The 17607-nt window shown below is 40.6% G+C and overlaps 1 protein-coding gene across 2 annotated transcripts in view; it reads right to left on the minus strand.

The window, feature by feature from the left end:
- Window positions 1–17607, minus strand: part of LOC122826147 (protein O-mannosyl-transferase TMTC2-like) — a 50394-nt gene that overhangs the window by 853 nt on the left and 31934 nt on the right. For both annotated transcript variants that reach the window (XM_044107683.1, XM_044107684.1), the window contains exons 3-11: window positions 15420–16248; window positions 14779–14893; window positions 14070–14155; window positions 13018–13202; window positions 12800–12878; window positions 11603–11724; window positions 9722–9803; window positions 6977–7091; window positions 4736–4799 (exon numbers count right to left, since the gene is read on the minus strand). In XM_044107683.1, the coding sequence (XP_043963618.1) occupies window positions 4736–4799; window positions 6977–7091; window positions 9722–9803; window positions 11603–11724; window positions 12800–12878; window positions 13018–13202; window positions 14070–14155; window positions 14779–14893; window positions 15420–16248 (1677 nt within the window). The remainder of the gene's footprint in view (window positions 1–4735; window positions 4800–6976; window positions 7092–9721; window positions 9804–11602; window positions 11725–12799; window positions 12879–13017; window positions 13203–14069; window positions 14156–14778; window positions 14894–15419; window positions 16249–17607) is intronic.

The following is a 17607-nucleotide window of genomic DNA, read 5'->3' on the forward strand; positions in this document are numbered from 1 at the left end:
CAAGAGACAAAGTTAGTGCCTTAGAAATGATGAGTGATGTGAGGTGTTGCGTTTGAGGATTGTTGAACTTGGTACCCTTATTTGGGCAAACAATTTTAAACCTGACCTTCTTAACTCTACGCTTGACACAGCTATTTATCAGAGATACATGTTTTAGGAACCTGGCCAGACGTTTTGTAGGAGACAAATTCCTTACATGTGGCAGCATTTTCTTTGGATCACATCAACAGCTTTAAGAGATTTCACAAAAGAAAATTTAAGAGTTTTACTGTTTTGAAGAAAACAAGCTTTTGTTTGTAATACGTTAGCAGCGGTGAAATTTACTTAAGAGTAAAATAATTCAAGATGTACAGTGCTGGCCATAGTAAAATATTACAGTAACAGGAGTGGCTGAACATCAAAGTGTTACACCAAACAGAGAGGCAGCTAGAAGACTGGATGAGCTAGAGCTCAGTATTTATATATGAGCTACAGTTAATCAAAGAACCATATATTTTAGGTTGCAGAATAAATCCCTTAGGTTTTAAACAGTGAATGAACAATGAGAATCTACAAAGTCCTTAACAAATGTAGCTGACAAATACACGCAAATCTCCTACTACACAGATCTGGCCTTGCTCCCGGGCCCCTACACACTCCCAGCATGATGCATGGGTCCAAATCTGGCAACTAGTTCACACATTTTCCTCCTCAAGCACAACAGTTGGTCTCTTCTCAGAGAGTGTGTGTTACCGGTTAACATTCCACTTTCCCCCTGACTGATCTCGAAATCTTGTTTTTCACACCCCACTGTAGCAAACAACCTAGTAGCCGTTGGTTTTTCCTCAACTCGCATGAGTTAAGCGTGAGAGCTCCTCTGAACTTTGTTCTGTTTAATGTTCCTCTCGGCACTCGTTTACACAGGTGAGACAAACTGCACTTATTCGGATAAATGTGGATTCCTCCGCCTTTGTAAACAGCAGAAACCTGTTCTGTGGGACATCTAGAGAACTTGTATTGAAATATTACATATAAACAGAATTTCACAGAAGTTAGTGTTTCCCTCGTTTACTTTAAATAGAGCTTCAAAGAAGCCAGATTTTCTTATTTTGCAAAATTTAAGTCCTTATGTGCTTTTCACTGGACATTACATGATGCTTTACAGATTTTAAGAGGAGTTTCCATTTAGTGAAGTACTTTGCCAACCACCACTACAGATCATTATGGAAATTACAGACAAAAACTAGAAGATTCCTGAAGAAATTTAACTGGGGCCTGCCAAAGTGTGCCCGTCGGTTTGGACCCAGCGTTCTGATGCTAAGAATTAGCATCAATGCTAAAGAAAGCTGCAATGTAATCAATAGCATGTAGCGAATCATAAGAATGTTAAGTAAGCTGGACATGCAACATTCAGTATGATAAAGTAAGTGTATTAGCTAAAATTAGCCAAAATGCTAATGTAAGCATAAATATTTTCAGTAGCATGTGGGGTATCATTAGAATGTTTACTGTCATTTACTTACTCCATAAAGTATACTAAACATGGCTAATAAGTCTGAAAAATAGGTAATGGCTTATTTAAGCTAAAAGGCTAATGTTAATGAACTGCCTTGCTGTTCATTAGCAAGGCAGTAACCTGAGAGAAACAGATGATGCAGAATGATATCTATCCAGAGGGGTATATTGAGGCTTTTATTTTGAAATTTGTAGTAAGCTTCATATTAAATGCCCACACTAATCCAATGTTTAACAGTCATTGAATTAAATCAGTCATATAACGCTCAAAAAAGCAATTACCTGATGTAAAAATTTTCAATGGCTTTTATTTTGAAGTTTTCACTAAGCTTCATTTCAAAGGGCCAAACTCATCCCATGTGTAACAGTGAGTTATATACAGCCCATAGCAGCAAGTAGTTCTAAAGGCCAGCTCAGTCCTCCTCTGTTTTAACTGAACTACTAGTTAGAACTACAGTGATGCGTATTTGTAGTCCTTATCAGCTCTCCCTGCTCTGGTTTCCGTTGCCATGGTGAATAATCCTCTCTGCCAGCTGTGAGTGAGACATCCAGGGGGAGACAATTCTCTGTTTGAGCCAGCCAGTTTGACTAAAAAAAGCATTGCAAACAACTGTTTCCCATTCGGGAACCGTAATACATATTCGAAAACCGTTTGAAGCGTATGAGAGGGCTATTTGTCGTCTCTGATAGTCCCGCCATTCATATCTCTACCTCACTCACAGTATTAACAGCGATGATATAAAGAAGGTGTGTTTTCAGATTTTTCAGAAATACATGGAAGTGAATCAGTGAGATCTGTCTGCTACCCTGGCGCATGACTTTGCTCTGAAGCACTTGGAGAGAAAACCGTAAGCGCTAGATAATTTTTGAAAACATTTGACCGGAGCAGGCATGCGTATCAATGTCATGACCAATCATGCAATATTTGTGAGCGTGAGGGCGAGTTAAAAAATGATTTGGGGTCAAAATGTCACTCTGACTCTCACTCTAGCAGAGCGGCATTCACACTGTGATTTTTCCAAAAATCAAAAACTTTGGATCGCTTAGAAAGAAGTTGTGGACAAACCATAATACATATTGACGTGCTGTCTTCACTTTAAAAGAGATCACGGACGTATCTACAAAATGAAGTTTGAATGGCGTTTCTACATGAAGTTATGACGACACAGAAAATCCTCAAAAATAGGGTATTTTCAGGATTTAGTGGTTGCCTCGTCCCCTTGACAACCAGAGTTGCACCTGGTGAGCTCGTTAGTGATTTTGGGGTCGTTTCTTGCTTTTTACGTCGCCATGGTAACTCCAAATCCCACCAAAAGTAATAGTACACCTCCCGGGATCGAGCCGCACGTTTTGATACCACTTTTGTGGGTGGGCTTTGCAAGTCAGCCCACTGCTCTCCTTATGCATTGCTAAGGGCAGGCCCCAATGACACAAACTAGCCCTACAAGAATAAACCAGTAAGCCAAATGGTGTGAAGTTCTGATTATAATCTTTTGGCTTCTTGGCACAGATCCGCCATTTCTGCACATTTTCAACCGGAGGGAGGGTTGAGGCTTTAGGAGAGCCTTTCCAGAAGCTTAGTGTTTGCCAATCAGAGAAGCCAATTTTACATTGCCACAGATTCACAAGAGTGCAGAACAGAAAATCAACACCTGCAGGCCTGATTGATATTCACAGAACTTGAACAAGTCAGATATTTTGCATAGAGGAGTCAAGATGAGGCTTTTTAAGACCAAAATGCCAAACACTGTGGTGGTATCATCATGCTGTTGGACTGTGTTTGCACAGTGTTACTAATGTATTACACAAAATAGATGGACTAATATAGAAAAAGGATTATGTCCAAATTGTTCAACTTGACCTCAAACAACAGTTATGAGGCTGAAACTTGGACACACTGCCCTCATTGTCAAGAATATCAGAGGTAGCATCATGCTGATGTTAGAAAATGGAGAGGCATGACCATATTATGTAATCACCCACCCTGAATACATTAATTGAATATATCGTAGTCGCCAAAGATCCAAATATGAGCCAAGTATCCAGACCTTGCTTAATATTTTTGGGTACATAAACCTTTCCAGTGGGGAAAAGTCACTCATGTATTCATTACCTTTTCTTTGCACGTACAGCAACTGCTGAATCTTTCATGACCTGAAACCTATTGGATTAAGCTGATATTTGAGAGTCTGTCGCTCACCAGGCAGTATGTGTGCAGGGAAAAATGTCAGAGACAAACTCCCGCCCTCATCCTGACAAATGACGAGAGAAGCCCTCTCTACGTGTCTCAGAGTGTCCATGAGGGATTTCAGGCTGCATTCCAATAGGTTTCAGACCACTTGTTTTTAACAGATGGAAGAAAAAAATAATAATAATCTGAATTTGATTTTATTTGGGAAAATGCAGATGTGTGAACCCTAAATAGGGCTAAATTTACTCACACGAGATTACTTAAAAAAAAAAAAAAAATATATATATATATATATATATATATATATATATATATATATATATAAATTTAAGTTTTTAACAAGCTTAAATAATGGAAAATATCATTTAAGGGGCATCTGGTGCACTTACACTAATCTGAGAGGAATGGTTGAGGGGAAAGGTTTGAAGAGACAGCTTCAAAGAGTGCAGCTATATAAAACTGGTTAATGCAGTGGAGACATGAAGGTCAAAGCTTTTTTTCACTGTAACGGTGCATAAGTTACAGAGCCCATAATCGCAAACCAGACGACCCTAACAAATCACAGCGAGAAGCTTGGCCCCCCCCCCAGGCCTTGTTCCCCCGATTTTAAATTAATTCTCCTCCAGCGCACCTCCACACACCCTCCGTCTTTGAAGTGACTGATGTTCACAAGACAGAAACAGGATGTAATATCTCCAAACTTCCTTAGCCATGTGTGCGGACATCAAGAGACGTGATATCACCCCCCGAAGGCTCCTCCGCCTGTTTGACTTGATCGAGTGTTTACTTGGACGTCGGAAGGCAATAACCGCTAAACTCGTTTCTCTCGCGCGCTCTGTTGTCGCTGAGGCACATCCAGACGACATCTCGCAGAAATAAGCAGTTTCTATTTTCTGCTCAGGCTTATTGGAACAACAGTACCACGATGTCAGAAAGATGAGGGGTGGGGAGCGGGCAGGGGGAAAATTGCACGGTGTTATAAATTGAATTTACAGAGCAGACGTGTGCGCAGCAGTTCCATAATAAGTGCAAACAGGCCCGGGTACTTACATCTGGTCTGAGGCTGGCTGCACGTTTATACTGCCGCTCTGCTGCTTCATTTAGATTGGCCTGTCTGAGGAGGAAGAACAACACAGATTTTCAAAAATACCCAAAACCCCGACCTTATCTTATTTTGTAGGATTCATGCATTACTTGTCGCTCAAACAACACACAGTATTACCTATTTTTTTCTGCTCTACGGTGTGCAACTAAAATAGAGAATTTACTCCTGTTGCTATTCTGAAAGCAAAACAGCAGCCAGAAAATGCATGCTGGTTATAATCTACATAAGAATCCTTTTATTTTTGAATCAAGCTAAAGGAGTTGGTCAGCATTCACTCTGATCCCACGGACGTAAAGAGGCGACTGGAGCCAAAAAGCCTTGAAACATCAGTGAGTCCTCCCTCACATGTCACCGCCGGATACATTAGTCTGCAACAGTTCATGCGTTCCACACGTAGAAAAACAAAGAGTTCACTTCGCCAAAACTAATAAAGTAAAAAAAAAAAAAATTTTAAAACCCTTCCTGGCAATGCAATTTAGATTCATAAAGCTGCGACGTAAGCAAAACATGGCTTCAGCTTCTTGAGTTTGCTTGGGCTCAAACTCTCAACGGTTTTGCCTCTTCCCTCTGTTTTGTTTTGGGGAATGCTAGAAACTGTAAAAGAGCACATAGACTCAGGAATGCTGGAGTAAATGTAGCCATCCAAAATAATTTTTCACTCTCGGAAATGTTCCCTATTAGTGTGCAATCAAATTTATATCTCTGGAAAAGAAAACTATTTTTTTTGCATATAAACACCTCAAACCATGACACGTTCACCTCCATGCTTCAGAGTTGATATGAGTTTCTCTTCCCTTGATGTTGGTTTATGACATGTCCTCTGTACTGGTCTAAAATAAAGGGTAGTTTTAGACAAATCTATACAAAGAACATTTTCCCAGAAGCTCTGGTCTTCTCTCTGGGAAAATTTCGGTCTTTGGATTCAAGTTTTCCTTTGAGAGAAAAAGTTTTCCTTCTTGTACATTTCCCTTAAAAGTCTCTTTGTGACTGTACACATATGAACTTTCACATCATATAGGCAGATTCTGCTGGAGTCCCTTTGATGTTTTAGGGTTTTTGGAGACTTATTTCAAAAACGACCGATTCCAACTTACATGGTTTTTCAGCAACCTAACAATACTACAATCTTCTTTGTGAAGGTCTCAGATAGCTCCTTCAATTTTACAGTAATGTATCATAAAAACTCTGGCGGCACACTAACATAAGTTAAGTTTTTAACTTGACAAAACTCATAAAAATGCTAACTAGTGATCTGTTAGTCATGTGCCACTGTGCTTGTTTTAGCAGTTATAAGAAGGGATAAATGTGGGGTGTTTTTCTTTACCCCTCAGCACTTTTATTGCATTTTAGAAAACATCTAAACTCGTTTTTACTGCTTTCATTGTTCATTCGTATTGCTCGAATTTCTCATTTTAGTTCAAATATGTTATTAAGACATATCGGCTTTCGTTGGGTGTTCCAGTTTGTTAACAACTTCGGATGAAAATCTGCACAAGCCAAGACTTGCAGCTCATCTCCACAGCGCGTGTTAGCATCAACAGGTGTTTGTCACGTCATTAAACCCTAATCACTTTGGATTGATGTCATGACGCCTCACGGCTGAAAGAACCAGTCAGTCGGAACACGGCAGGCTAATCTGTCATCTAGATATACTCCCGTGCTTTCGGCGGCAAACCACAGCCAAGCTCCGAGAATGTCGAATTGTTACAAATCCTCTGCGCCGGTGCTCTGAGAGGGGATGCCGGCAGGCAGTAATGACTTCAGCAGATATGTCGAGCAGAAAAGAATTAAGGCTCGTCATTCCAATATTCCATTCAGCTACGGAGAAGCTGGGAGGGGGAAGTTGTGTGAAGTCCCTTCTGACACTCTTTAGGATTTATAAGTTGCCTGCGGATGCGCTTGCCAGAATTATGAAGGAAAATTCTCCAGCGGCTCTCTTTATAAGCCCCGGAGTAAAACCTCATTAAGACGGACTGAAACTGCATAGATCTTTATAGCCTATGTTTATCGTATGACTTTTATTTTGAAATGACACAATTAAAAACACAGCACTGGAATTAAACCATAAAAGAGGTGGCAACAGATGTGGAATTCCAAGACATTTCTGGAAACATGTTGCCATTCATCGACGGTGGGGAAGCCCCCCGTTGTTTGAATGTTTCTGTTTACAAGCAGCTGCAGCCGACCTGAGCATGTGAGCAGCGTTGAAGACCACATCGAATTCATCCATGTCCAGCTCGGCAGCTCTCTCAGCCATCTCCGCCGCTTCTTTAGGACGAGACTGCTCCAACAGGAACTGACCTGGAGGTAAACAAATGATTTATTTTGTTTCTATTCAGCCTTAGTCAGCATGGTGTCAACAGAACAGAAGGTAGACTTAAAAAATAGCTTAAATAATCAAAGAATATAAGTAAAAATCCATAACTAAGATCATGGTTCCTTGATCATGGTTTACTTTTAAAGGTGTCTCCAATATGCTACCCTAATCCTAACACCTATAATTTAATTACACTGAATCCTTGATATGCCTTTTTGTCTGTTTGTCGAGTGCATTTCATCTGCAGTCCTGTTCAAAAACATGCATTTTAAGAGGCTTTTTCTCCTTTTTCCCAACCATTAGGTTCATATCATAATTCTAACAAATTCTACATTCTTTAAAGTTGCTAGGTGTCACATTTTCCTAACCAAATCTACTTAAACAGACATTTTTATTGACAAGCTTTACCATATCAGTCCATTTTTTGTAACCTTGCTGAGAAAAAAAAGGAACGGTTAAAAATTTCCCCAAATTCAGACAAATAAGTATAGTAATTGAGTCACAATGTTTGATACATTTTGTTAAAAATGACAAAGAATTAGGAAAAGCAAAGAAAAGAGCTATTTTGCCGAATACAGTATGAGCAGCTTTTGTTCACACCACTGCTAATTTCCTCCAAAAACAATATGGGTTTGTCATTAAGGGCATAACATGCGCTAATATAAGCTCAACAGTTTATATATGAGGTTTAAAGCATCTTTCACCTAGCGAGCCTCTTTTTCTGAAGCACGTGGGATTTTTCTTTGAATTACTTTTCTAGGGGGGGAGGCTTTCAATTATCATTTCATACCATGCTGCTTTGGTGTGATGGGAGTTACTTGTCAAAGTAAACCAAAAAGAGAGGGGGGGGGGGCGACTTTTGGAGACGGACCCCAGATGATTGGCAACTTTGAAGGACAGGAAGAGAAAAACAAGAGACACGACTGAAAATATGGGGCCGTGATTGCTTTGTTCGCTGTGGCTCCAGAATAAAGACGAGATGGAGGTAATTCATGCGCTCTCCTGGGGGAGTCTCGCCACCTGGTGAGGCTTTCACAAAGTGCCCGTAAAATATCAGCGGAGCCTGACGACAGATGTTGCCAAATAAAAGAGGACAGGGATGTGCGGAGGCTCAGATGAGGTTTCTTGCTTTGACCTCTGAGTGGATTTGAACGAAAGTGGCCCACGCTGGGTCACGTCGGGGGTTATTTAATGTGTTGCAGGGCACAGTGACCAGAGAGAGCAGCTTTCGTCTGCAGCATTCGAGTGCACTCCCACGGGCATGTCCGCGTATTTATTATCTTTTGAGGGACTGATAATCGGCACTCCCTTACAAAGTCATACTTAAGGCTCAACCAGCAAATCCACGATAACTGCAGCAGACAGATTGCAGATAAAGAAATGAAACAGCCCACAAAAAAAACAGCACCTTTAGCAAGAGACTACAAGATAATGGTGAAAACAAAACAAAAAAAAACAAAGAGCAAAGAGTGTGAGGGCTTCAGAGCAGGAAACGTCTCGCTCCAAAGACAGCAACAGCCCTCCTGCTGCCGACCAAGCTAAACGAAAAGATATCAGATGAGGGAAAGAAGCAGGGGAGACGGAGGGAGATAAGGAAGTGGAGAAAGAGGGCATTGCACAACGGGGCTTTCAGCATGAGGACGGTTTTCATTTCCTCTGAATATCCTGGAGATATTAACGTGGAGCACCAAAGGAGGCTGTTTCTCCAGTCTGGAACGAAACGGAAGCGGAGGGGCAACACCGTGCCATGTTTTTCTGTCTGTAACGTACAGTGAACACTGTATCTCAACATGAGTTCGCGCTGTCTGCAAAACTTCAAAAGGCTCACCCTTTAATAGCTGCGAGCATCAACTTAGAGTGTTTTTGCGTTGTTAGCTGTAAAGGGGCTGCAGATAAACCTTGAATTCAATCAATAACAAGCCCTGGCCCGAAGGAGAATGGGACACAGAATCCCCCAACTCCTGTTAGATTGTAATCCAACTTCCTCTTCAAAACCAGGAAAAATGTCCCTCTTTAAATCCCCATTTTAATTCAGTTTGCTTTTATAAGCTTACATGTTCAAATCAAAGAAGGGCATGTCAATTTGCAGCCGGGATGTGACGTGACTTTACCACCAAACTCGTCTTGGAGAGTACATTTAAAGAGTGAAAATCCAAACAAACAAATCCTCCCTTCATTCATTGCTTGTCAACTGTAGATCACAACAGAAAAAGCCTTTAACAAATTGGAAACTTCTAGGCTATCAGTTTCATTGGAGGGACTTGCAGGCAGAATGAAACCCTCAGTGGTGAGATAAAGCCGAGGCCCCGAGAAAATCATGACATTTTATAACTATTAGGGTTAGTCTTACAAATAACGGAACACAATGTTAAATCTTCTGGGAAAAAACCCCCAAAAAACTGTAATGAAGTTTAATATATTTTAAAACAATAGCTTTTAACAAATCTGTTAAATCTCCTGACTTTAGGTTTGTTCATCACATTAAAAACAATGTGCTGTCAACTACTGAGAAAACTGCAAAGATATTTTTGGAAATGTGATGAGTGACAGATCTGAAACTCCTTTTTGAAAAGAGGCTCACTGTGCCTATTAATAAATGTTTTCTGCTTCTTACCATAGTGCATGTAACAGTTTCCTTTAGTAGGATCGAGCTGAATTGCTCTCATGTAGTATTTCTCTGCTTCGGTTTTCTCCCCCTGAAAGAGAAATGCAGACAAGTTACGGCGAGTAATTAAGCTTAGATGTTTCCGTTTCTGTATAATCAGGAGGAGGAAAGAGCAAAACATATGTAACATTTCATATTTGTGCATATTTTGTATAATTAGGACGACTTCCTGGTGGGAGGGAAATCAGGCTTGGCTTAAATGATCAGGATTCTAACAAAACCATTAATTATTGTGCATTTTTAGGAACTGTTTAAAAACAAAATCTGTTTACTAGTGTGGAGTAGCATTGAAACTGAGAGAGAGAAAAAAGCTTCCTCTGCAGCACTTCTGCTTCATGCTTCAGCACTGATTGCTTCCATATTGCCAGTGGGGCTGCCATTCAATAGGAAATGAGAGGGCCGTCCATATTAACATTGCCTCATTAGCTTCCTCCCGTGTCTGAACTTGGTCTAAATGAATGAGGAGGAATATTAGCTGTGGATAGCCTATTTCAAAATTCCTTTGGCTGTTTTCTCTAAATTTCTCCTCCAACCTCCAACTATGAAAACCGAAGGTCGTCTTTCTGGATATTTTATGAAATGTTTCGGGCTTGTTTGAAAGGAGAAAGTAAGATTTTTTAATGACAATCTGGGAATTTGGTGATAAATTCAATAGCTTAACAAATGTTGTTTATTTTATCCACTTGTGGACAAGGAAGAGATTGCAGCATCTGAATTTAATGATTAAGTAGGGCGTCTTAATAACTTCAGCACTTATATCTTTCATTATTTTAATGCTGGCTGACCAAATTTTATTTAAACTGTTCACCTTACAGGGACCCCAAAATATCAGAACTCCAGTGTGACATTAGACCTCCTGACCTCGGAAAAAAACCCGATTCTGGGTGCTTCAGCCTCTGCTGACGCTTGCAAGGGATAAAAATGAGAAAACAAAGTTGTACTCTTGGAAATCCTGTCCAGGAGCACAAAAGTTCAGGTGGAACTTTCCCAACGCTAACAGTGTCATTGATTGATGGAGCGCTTGCAGCCAAAACTGAAGTGATTTAATAAGGAAATGGAGTAATTCCGTTATAAGCCTGTCATCTGGTGTTTTATTAAGGATTCATCCATCCTCTTGTTTCTCATTCTGCGTAGCGGAGGACTTGGATGTGTGTTAGGATTTTCCTTGATTCTGTCGCCCCGAGTCGCAGAACGCCAAGCAGATGTCCGGCCACTCAAGGTGACACATGTGTAAGTACAAGTTTTCATTATCCTCAGATTTCAGCTAACAACGGAGCTGTGGGATCGAGGCCTGGAAGAATACAGCTGCAAGTACGCAACAGTCTGTGCGCAGCCTCAGAGGTTTGTCGTGTCTTCAACTCTGCACTAGGGCTGAGGAAGGAAGAAAGGAAGGAGGTTGTGCGTCTTCGGGGGGGCCTAGGGAGGAGGGTCGCAAAGGGCAAATGGTTCATTTCCCCTAATCTAAACCCAGCTCAGCTGTGAACACATCTGTCGTCACGTCTGCGTTTGTTGTCGCAGCATGGCAGAGAAGCTGGAAGCTGAGGAAATTAGATCTTTTTTCTGCACAGAGAGTTTGGCTATTTTGTCTGGGATGTCTCTTAACAAACATTGTTGCAGAAATAACACGAGGAACATGTTCAATTACAAATAAAAAATCCTTATCTGGACTCTTTTAACTCCCAAAGAAATTTCAACATACAATTATACAGTTCTAACAAAGCAGTTTGTTTAAGTAACAGACCCTTGGTCTGATTAACCATTGGAATGATCATGATGTTTAGTGCATCTGTATTGCCAGTGTACGTTTTGTGTGTCTGCAAAGCGACATACAATGATTGACAATAGTTTGCCGTAGGTGAGGTGGGCAGGGATGTGGTCAGGCTTTGCTTTGAGGGACTCTCTGTACCAGTAACCGGCCTCTTCCAGCCTGTTCAGGCGCATATAGGCCTCTCCTGAAACACATCACACACCAAGGCATACAGTTAGAATTTTAAGTGCGATATTAACAAAAATCTTAGTTATAGAAGTAAAAAAAAATTAAAAAATTAAAAAGTTATTTTTAGAAGATGGAAGTGTCTTTTGGGCATCTTACATATTCTGTAGTAACTGTTGAATAACCAAATGAGACAATTTGTCAAGACAAGTGTCTGGGAGTGACTTTAATGAATCCCTGTGTGGATCCTCTTGTTTCATTTTCGACAGCGTTGACTTAAAGAAAATGCCAAACTGGGATTGGCTGTTGGGAAATCTCAGTTCCCCCCAATCTGTATCATGGGCAGGAAATCCTGGTTGCAACAAGCCACTGGTAAGTCATTAATGCTATAGATGAACTATGTTTTATGTATATATATATATATATATATATATATATATATATATATATATATATATATATATATATATATTTTTTATCCTTACCATAAAACTGCCCCGTTTAAGAATAATACTCCAGAATTTCTAGCATTAACATTTTTGTACACAAATCCTAATAATCGGCAGTAGGGATGGAGCCCAAGAAAGATTCGCAGTTGGTGCCTGTAACAACAAACCGGTTAAATGACATCAAGTTTTGAAAAAGTATCCGTTAGCCATCGTTGTACTAATACAAATACTGTCACTCCCTAAAACCTTCAAACCACCTGACTAAACATACTCCTTAATCCTTCTCTACTCTGTCCCAGGAATTTAATTCCCATGAAATCTCAACTATGTCATCAGGATGAGCTTTGAGTAATGTAATTAGTGTTAGAATAATACAGAAGGGGAAGCGAGGTTTAACACAGGTCTTCCTAAATCATCGTAAAAAGGAAGAAAAAAAGGCGCATGCACATATTTTAATCGGCATTGAGTCCAGTTGATTTGTTTTACTGTATGTTTTGATTCTATTACACACAAAAACTGGAACATCACAGTGAGTTCTCATTTAAAACCAGTAATCCCTGCTGTAGTTAATGTGCAATTTCAACCCTTAACACACCGGACTGCAAACAAAGACTCCCCGTTTACAGGGATCCGACTGTAACTCACCCATCATGTTGAAAAGGCTGTGTGGTGCAAACTGTTTTGGCATTTTCTGCACTGCTTCTTTATAAATATACAGAGCCTCCTGCAACACAAAGGGGTCAGGGGGAGCAATTTAAAAGCTGAGACTTCATTTTGCATGAAGCTAAATGATTTATGTTTTTAGCCGTTTTGCTTCGAGTCTTTTCGGTGCTATTGAACACAAACGCGTCAACGAGACTAACCTCCTGCTGGCCGTGCTCATGAAGCAGCTTCCCCAGGTTATACAGGCAGCTGGTGACTGAGCTCTTGTGGGCGTGAGGATCCTTCAAGTTTTCATCTGGAATGTCAGCGCAAGTGAGGAAGGTGCGCTTGGCCTCTTCCAGGTCGCCCTGGTTCATGAGGATTATTCCTGTGTTCAAGTAAGCCGCTGCGAGTAAATATCAAGAGACCACAAGGGTTAAGTTAAATAGAAGCACAAAGTTAAAAGGAAAATGATTTCTGAAACAAACCACCAGAACGTCCTTTAAAATGGACCACCTTATCCGTTGCTAAGAAAGAGTAAAGAAAGCATGTTTTTCCTGATTTTTTTACCGAAACAAACATAAACTATATTTCGGCATTCCTAAGGAGAAAAAGAAATTGGACTGAAGTAAATGGTGAGGAGGAGCATCAAAAATAGGAAGTACATGTTATTTATGTAGCGCTTTTCTCAAACACAGCCCTCTACTTAAGTTATACAAATTCTAAAGACAAGTGTAACGACGCATAATAAAATCATTTTTAAAAATGACCATGCAATCAGAAAGTGAAGTATCATGGATGAAGGCAATAATATGGTGACGGAGAGGAAAGGAAGAGATCAAAAAGCTGATGAAATATAGGAGAAGTGGGGAATAGAAATGCCTTCACCTGGAAGAGATAAAGCACACAAAGATTCAAAGGTAATTCATCACACTGAATGCGCTGAAGGGAAATTTTTCTTTTTATTTAATGTCGCCCTTGGTAAAGTAAAAGACAAACGATCATCTCACATGTGAGCACTCGGGTGTGACATTGAATGTTATCACTTTTCCTTCAAGCTGAATGAGGGCGTTTAAATCACGTCGTGGCCACAAAGCGACTGATTCAACTTTAAAACTGGAGAATTACGGCATTTCATAAGAGATTATTGGCTGGCATGTAATCAATCCTGACAAATCCAAACCAAACAGGAGGGAGGCACTTTATCGATGATCGCCCTTTATTTATACGTTTTTACAATGTCATGGCAGCAGCAAAAGGAGATTCGGCTTACATGCCAAAGTTGGTCGACTCCCAATGGCGAGCTTGTAATACTGCAGCGCCTCAGAGAAACGTTCGTTCTCCTGCAGCAGCAAACCCCTGATGGAAAACAGAAAGGTATGAAAACTTTACATCCCTACAAACTGTTTCACAGGTTTTCTCCAATCTAATTGACAGTTTCTAAAAAAAGATATGTGAAATTTTGGAAGCAAAATATTCACAAAGACCATAACAGTACAATATATCCTAACATCTATCATGCACAAACAGCTTCTCTATCTCTTGGAATGACATGACACATTTGCTTTTTGTTGAATTGGCAGCTTATTGACGCCCACAACTTTAGAGGAGAAGAGAGACGGGAGCAGAACAACGTTGATCCGTCGGGTGGTTCGGCACCTTTGACGCCTGCTGGATTAGAAATTTCTTCATGTTCTCCCACAGGCTCTGCAAACATGACTGATCAAATCAGGAGCAGAAGGTACAAAGAGCCGCGAGGGACACACAAAAGTTATTTCCTGTCTGTCACACTCCTGCTGTGTGTCTCGCCAGCTCTATTACTGTTGCACTGGATCTATTTTAGTTTGCAGCCTCTATGTTCTTTCTGCCTTTCTTTTATTCTGCAGTTCTCGGTCTGATGTTGCCACTTCCTCACAGAATCAGAGCTTATTTGTGTCAAGGCTCTGCTAAGAGAGGAGGTGTGACATTTTATGAACACTCACAGGTTATACAGCATGTCAGCCATGTTCCCTCGGTAGTGAAGAGCATTTCGGTATGCCTTCTCCGCCTCCGCCATCTTGCCCTGGTTCTTCAGTACGTTTCCCAGGTTTCCCCAGGCTACAGGAGACATATGTCAATCAACGCTCACAAAGTGGGAAAACAAACTCTTGGTCTTTGCTGAAAAATTTCCAACTTTAGATTGGACTCATTTACACTGCCTTGCAGTGCTTCTCATATCCTGTAAAACACTTCCTGCCTTATCATTCATGTGAATTGATAAGAAAACATGCACAAATTTCTGCCATAAGCCATATTGGGTCAAAGCAAACATGCAGTAGAAAGGGTTCTGCTCAGATGAGACTACTGTGTAACATTTTAGCGAAACATTGTGTGTCACAGAGGTAACTCTGCACATCACCATCCACAAGGTGAAAAAGGTCGGTCCATCAGGTGGACATATTTTTGCTTCCAAACTGTGCCCAACTTTGTGCTAGTCTTTATAATGAAGTCCCGATAAAATACTAGTAGATTTGTGGTTGCAGTTGTACAGAACGTGGAAATGTTCAAAGAAAATAGACATTTTTGCAAGGTGCCTCACACATACAAGGTTAGCAGATATCCTGACAACTGAAGACTTTCTCACCTTTTGCAGGGTTCACATGGATCCCAGACTTGTAAAGATTTTCTTCGTTGCTCCAGTCTTTGTTCCTTTGAACTGTTTTGAGCCCGTTCAGTAGCACGAGTCCGATGCAAAGACACAACATTGCAGCCTTGCAGGCTCTTGTCCTCAGTCTAACATACAACGTTCGTGCACCTGTCGCAACTAGTAGGCAATAGCCTATGCTGGGGATGTACAGTACCCTCTCTGCAATCACAAAACCCACATAAAAGAATAAGTTGGTGGCTGGGATGAAAGGCAATGCCAGGATTCCCAATGAAAACACAACTAAGCTTTCTGTGGGGGGCAGGGATGTGTGGGAGTAACAGCGGTGAGGTACAGCAGACCCATTGAGAGTGGGTTTTGGCAGGTCCCTGTTTTGGTTTGTGTCAGGGACATGGTAACCATTCCCATTCGTGACCGATTTCCCATTTGTTAGATGGGATTTCCCGTTGGTCTCCTTCGCTGTGACAGTGGCACCGCGGAAACCGAACAAAGCCAGGAGGATCAACCCGCAGTAAAAGGCAGCAGTGTGAAGGTTCCTCCAGTCGGCCAAGGACCTGACCAAGGGCACGGCGTCCATGGACCAGTCAAAGCTGAGCTTGTCCGGGCAGAGCAGGAGCCAGGCATTGGCAGCAGGCAAGTGGAGGAATGTTAGCGTTCGAGTGAGTAAATGTGGAGAGTCAGCTGCTGGGTTGTCTGAGTTGGAGAAGTTTGGAGGCTTGTTTCCCATCCAGTAGAGGCGGACTGACAGCAAAATGACTCCCCAGCAGGCCAGCGTGCAGAGACTCAGCAAAACACTTAGGTTCTTTTTCTGGAAGAGAAACGAAAAGGCGAAACAACTAAATAAATATGGAAAAGGAAATACATTTTCTTTGAGCACACCCTCACATATATTTATATACACTCTTGGTTTAGGTCAAAGCTTGACAAAGAGGCATGAATCACATTATTATATGCTTATAAAAGTATAAGCAAGGTAATATCCAGTAGAAATCAATTTCTTTGTGCATCTCTAGAGAACTCTTAGTTCTTCAATCCACTGCTATAGTAAAAAAGAAATGTATAAGACCTAATGAAATGTTTTTATTTGCTTCCTCCCTCTCACCACCCTCATGGGAAAATAACATGTTGTTGTTTGTAACAATGGGATACTCTGACGTTATCTTTGTCAGAGAAAATACAACCTTGTTGACTTGGGAATGGCGACAAACCCAAACTGTTGAAAGACGCTCTTGGACAGCCGTGCACCGCAGTGATTAGCACTTTGGTAAGGAGCGGAATGAGCCGCTACTTACTGGAATAATCATTTTTGAATTGGGCATGCTTGTACTCGGTGCAGGAAAAGTTTATTGCGTTTTAGATTGGCCTTGCCAATAAATTACTTACAGTCAGCAAGGCTTCACTATGCATAACGAGGGAGAAAATCCCAAAGTACTCAAAACAGAAAGGAGAAAAGTGTCAAAACATTTTAATAACTTTCCACATATTAGTAATTTACACTCCCCCTAGTTCTGACCTAGTTGTGCTTGAAACTGCATGCAAGGGAGGAATTTTTCCCCCCAAAGCCTTATTAGTGTTGCCTGCCAGCATTACTATTAAATGTGACGTGTAATGAGCTTATTCTGTGCAGGTGTGAAGGTGGAGTTTACATCTCATACTGCTGACATACTACCACGTCACAACCCAGGAATTAATCGCTACCTAAACATTTTGTACGTAAAAGGTTTCAGATATTAGTTTCCAATTTACAGAAGTCAACTTTCTGTTGATAATAAAAAATTAGAATGGGTCGTAATTGCTTAAAGTACATTCAAAATAAAATACAAAACTCATGAAGGGCTCTATAATAAACTAGGTATCTGTTTCTACAATCCCAGTGTAAATAATGTTTCCCTATTGAGTGTTTAAATTATTCATGTCTTATCTGCCTGCTTCGTCATGAGCACCTGAAGTGTTGCTACACCAACAATCTGAAAGTGGTGGTGGGGTTTCTTCAGTTCTTAATGTTATGCTTACTGCAACTAGATTGATTCATCCTTATATGACATATTATGACATTTTAAAATCCCAAGATCTCCTGTTGCGATACATCGTTTCACTCCAAGGATTAATTATTACTTAAATTAATTTTTCTAATGATGAAAAAAAGAAGTTATTTTTAATTCACGCA

Source organism: Gambusia affinis, linkage group LG23 (genome assembly GCF_019740435.1).
Source record: "Gambusia affinis linkage group LG23, SWU_Gaff_1.0, whole genome shotgun sequence".
NCBI lineage: Eukaryota > Metazoa > Chordata > Actinopteri > Cyprinodontiformes > Poeciliidae > Gambusia > Gambusia affinis.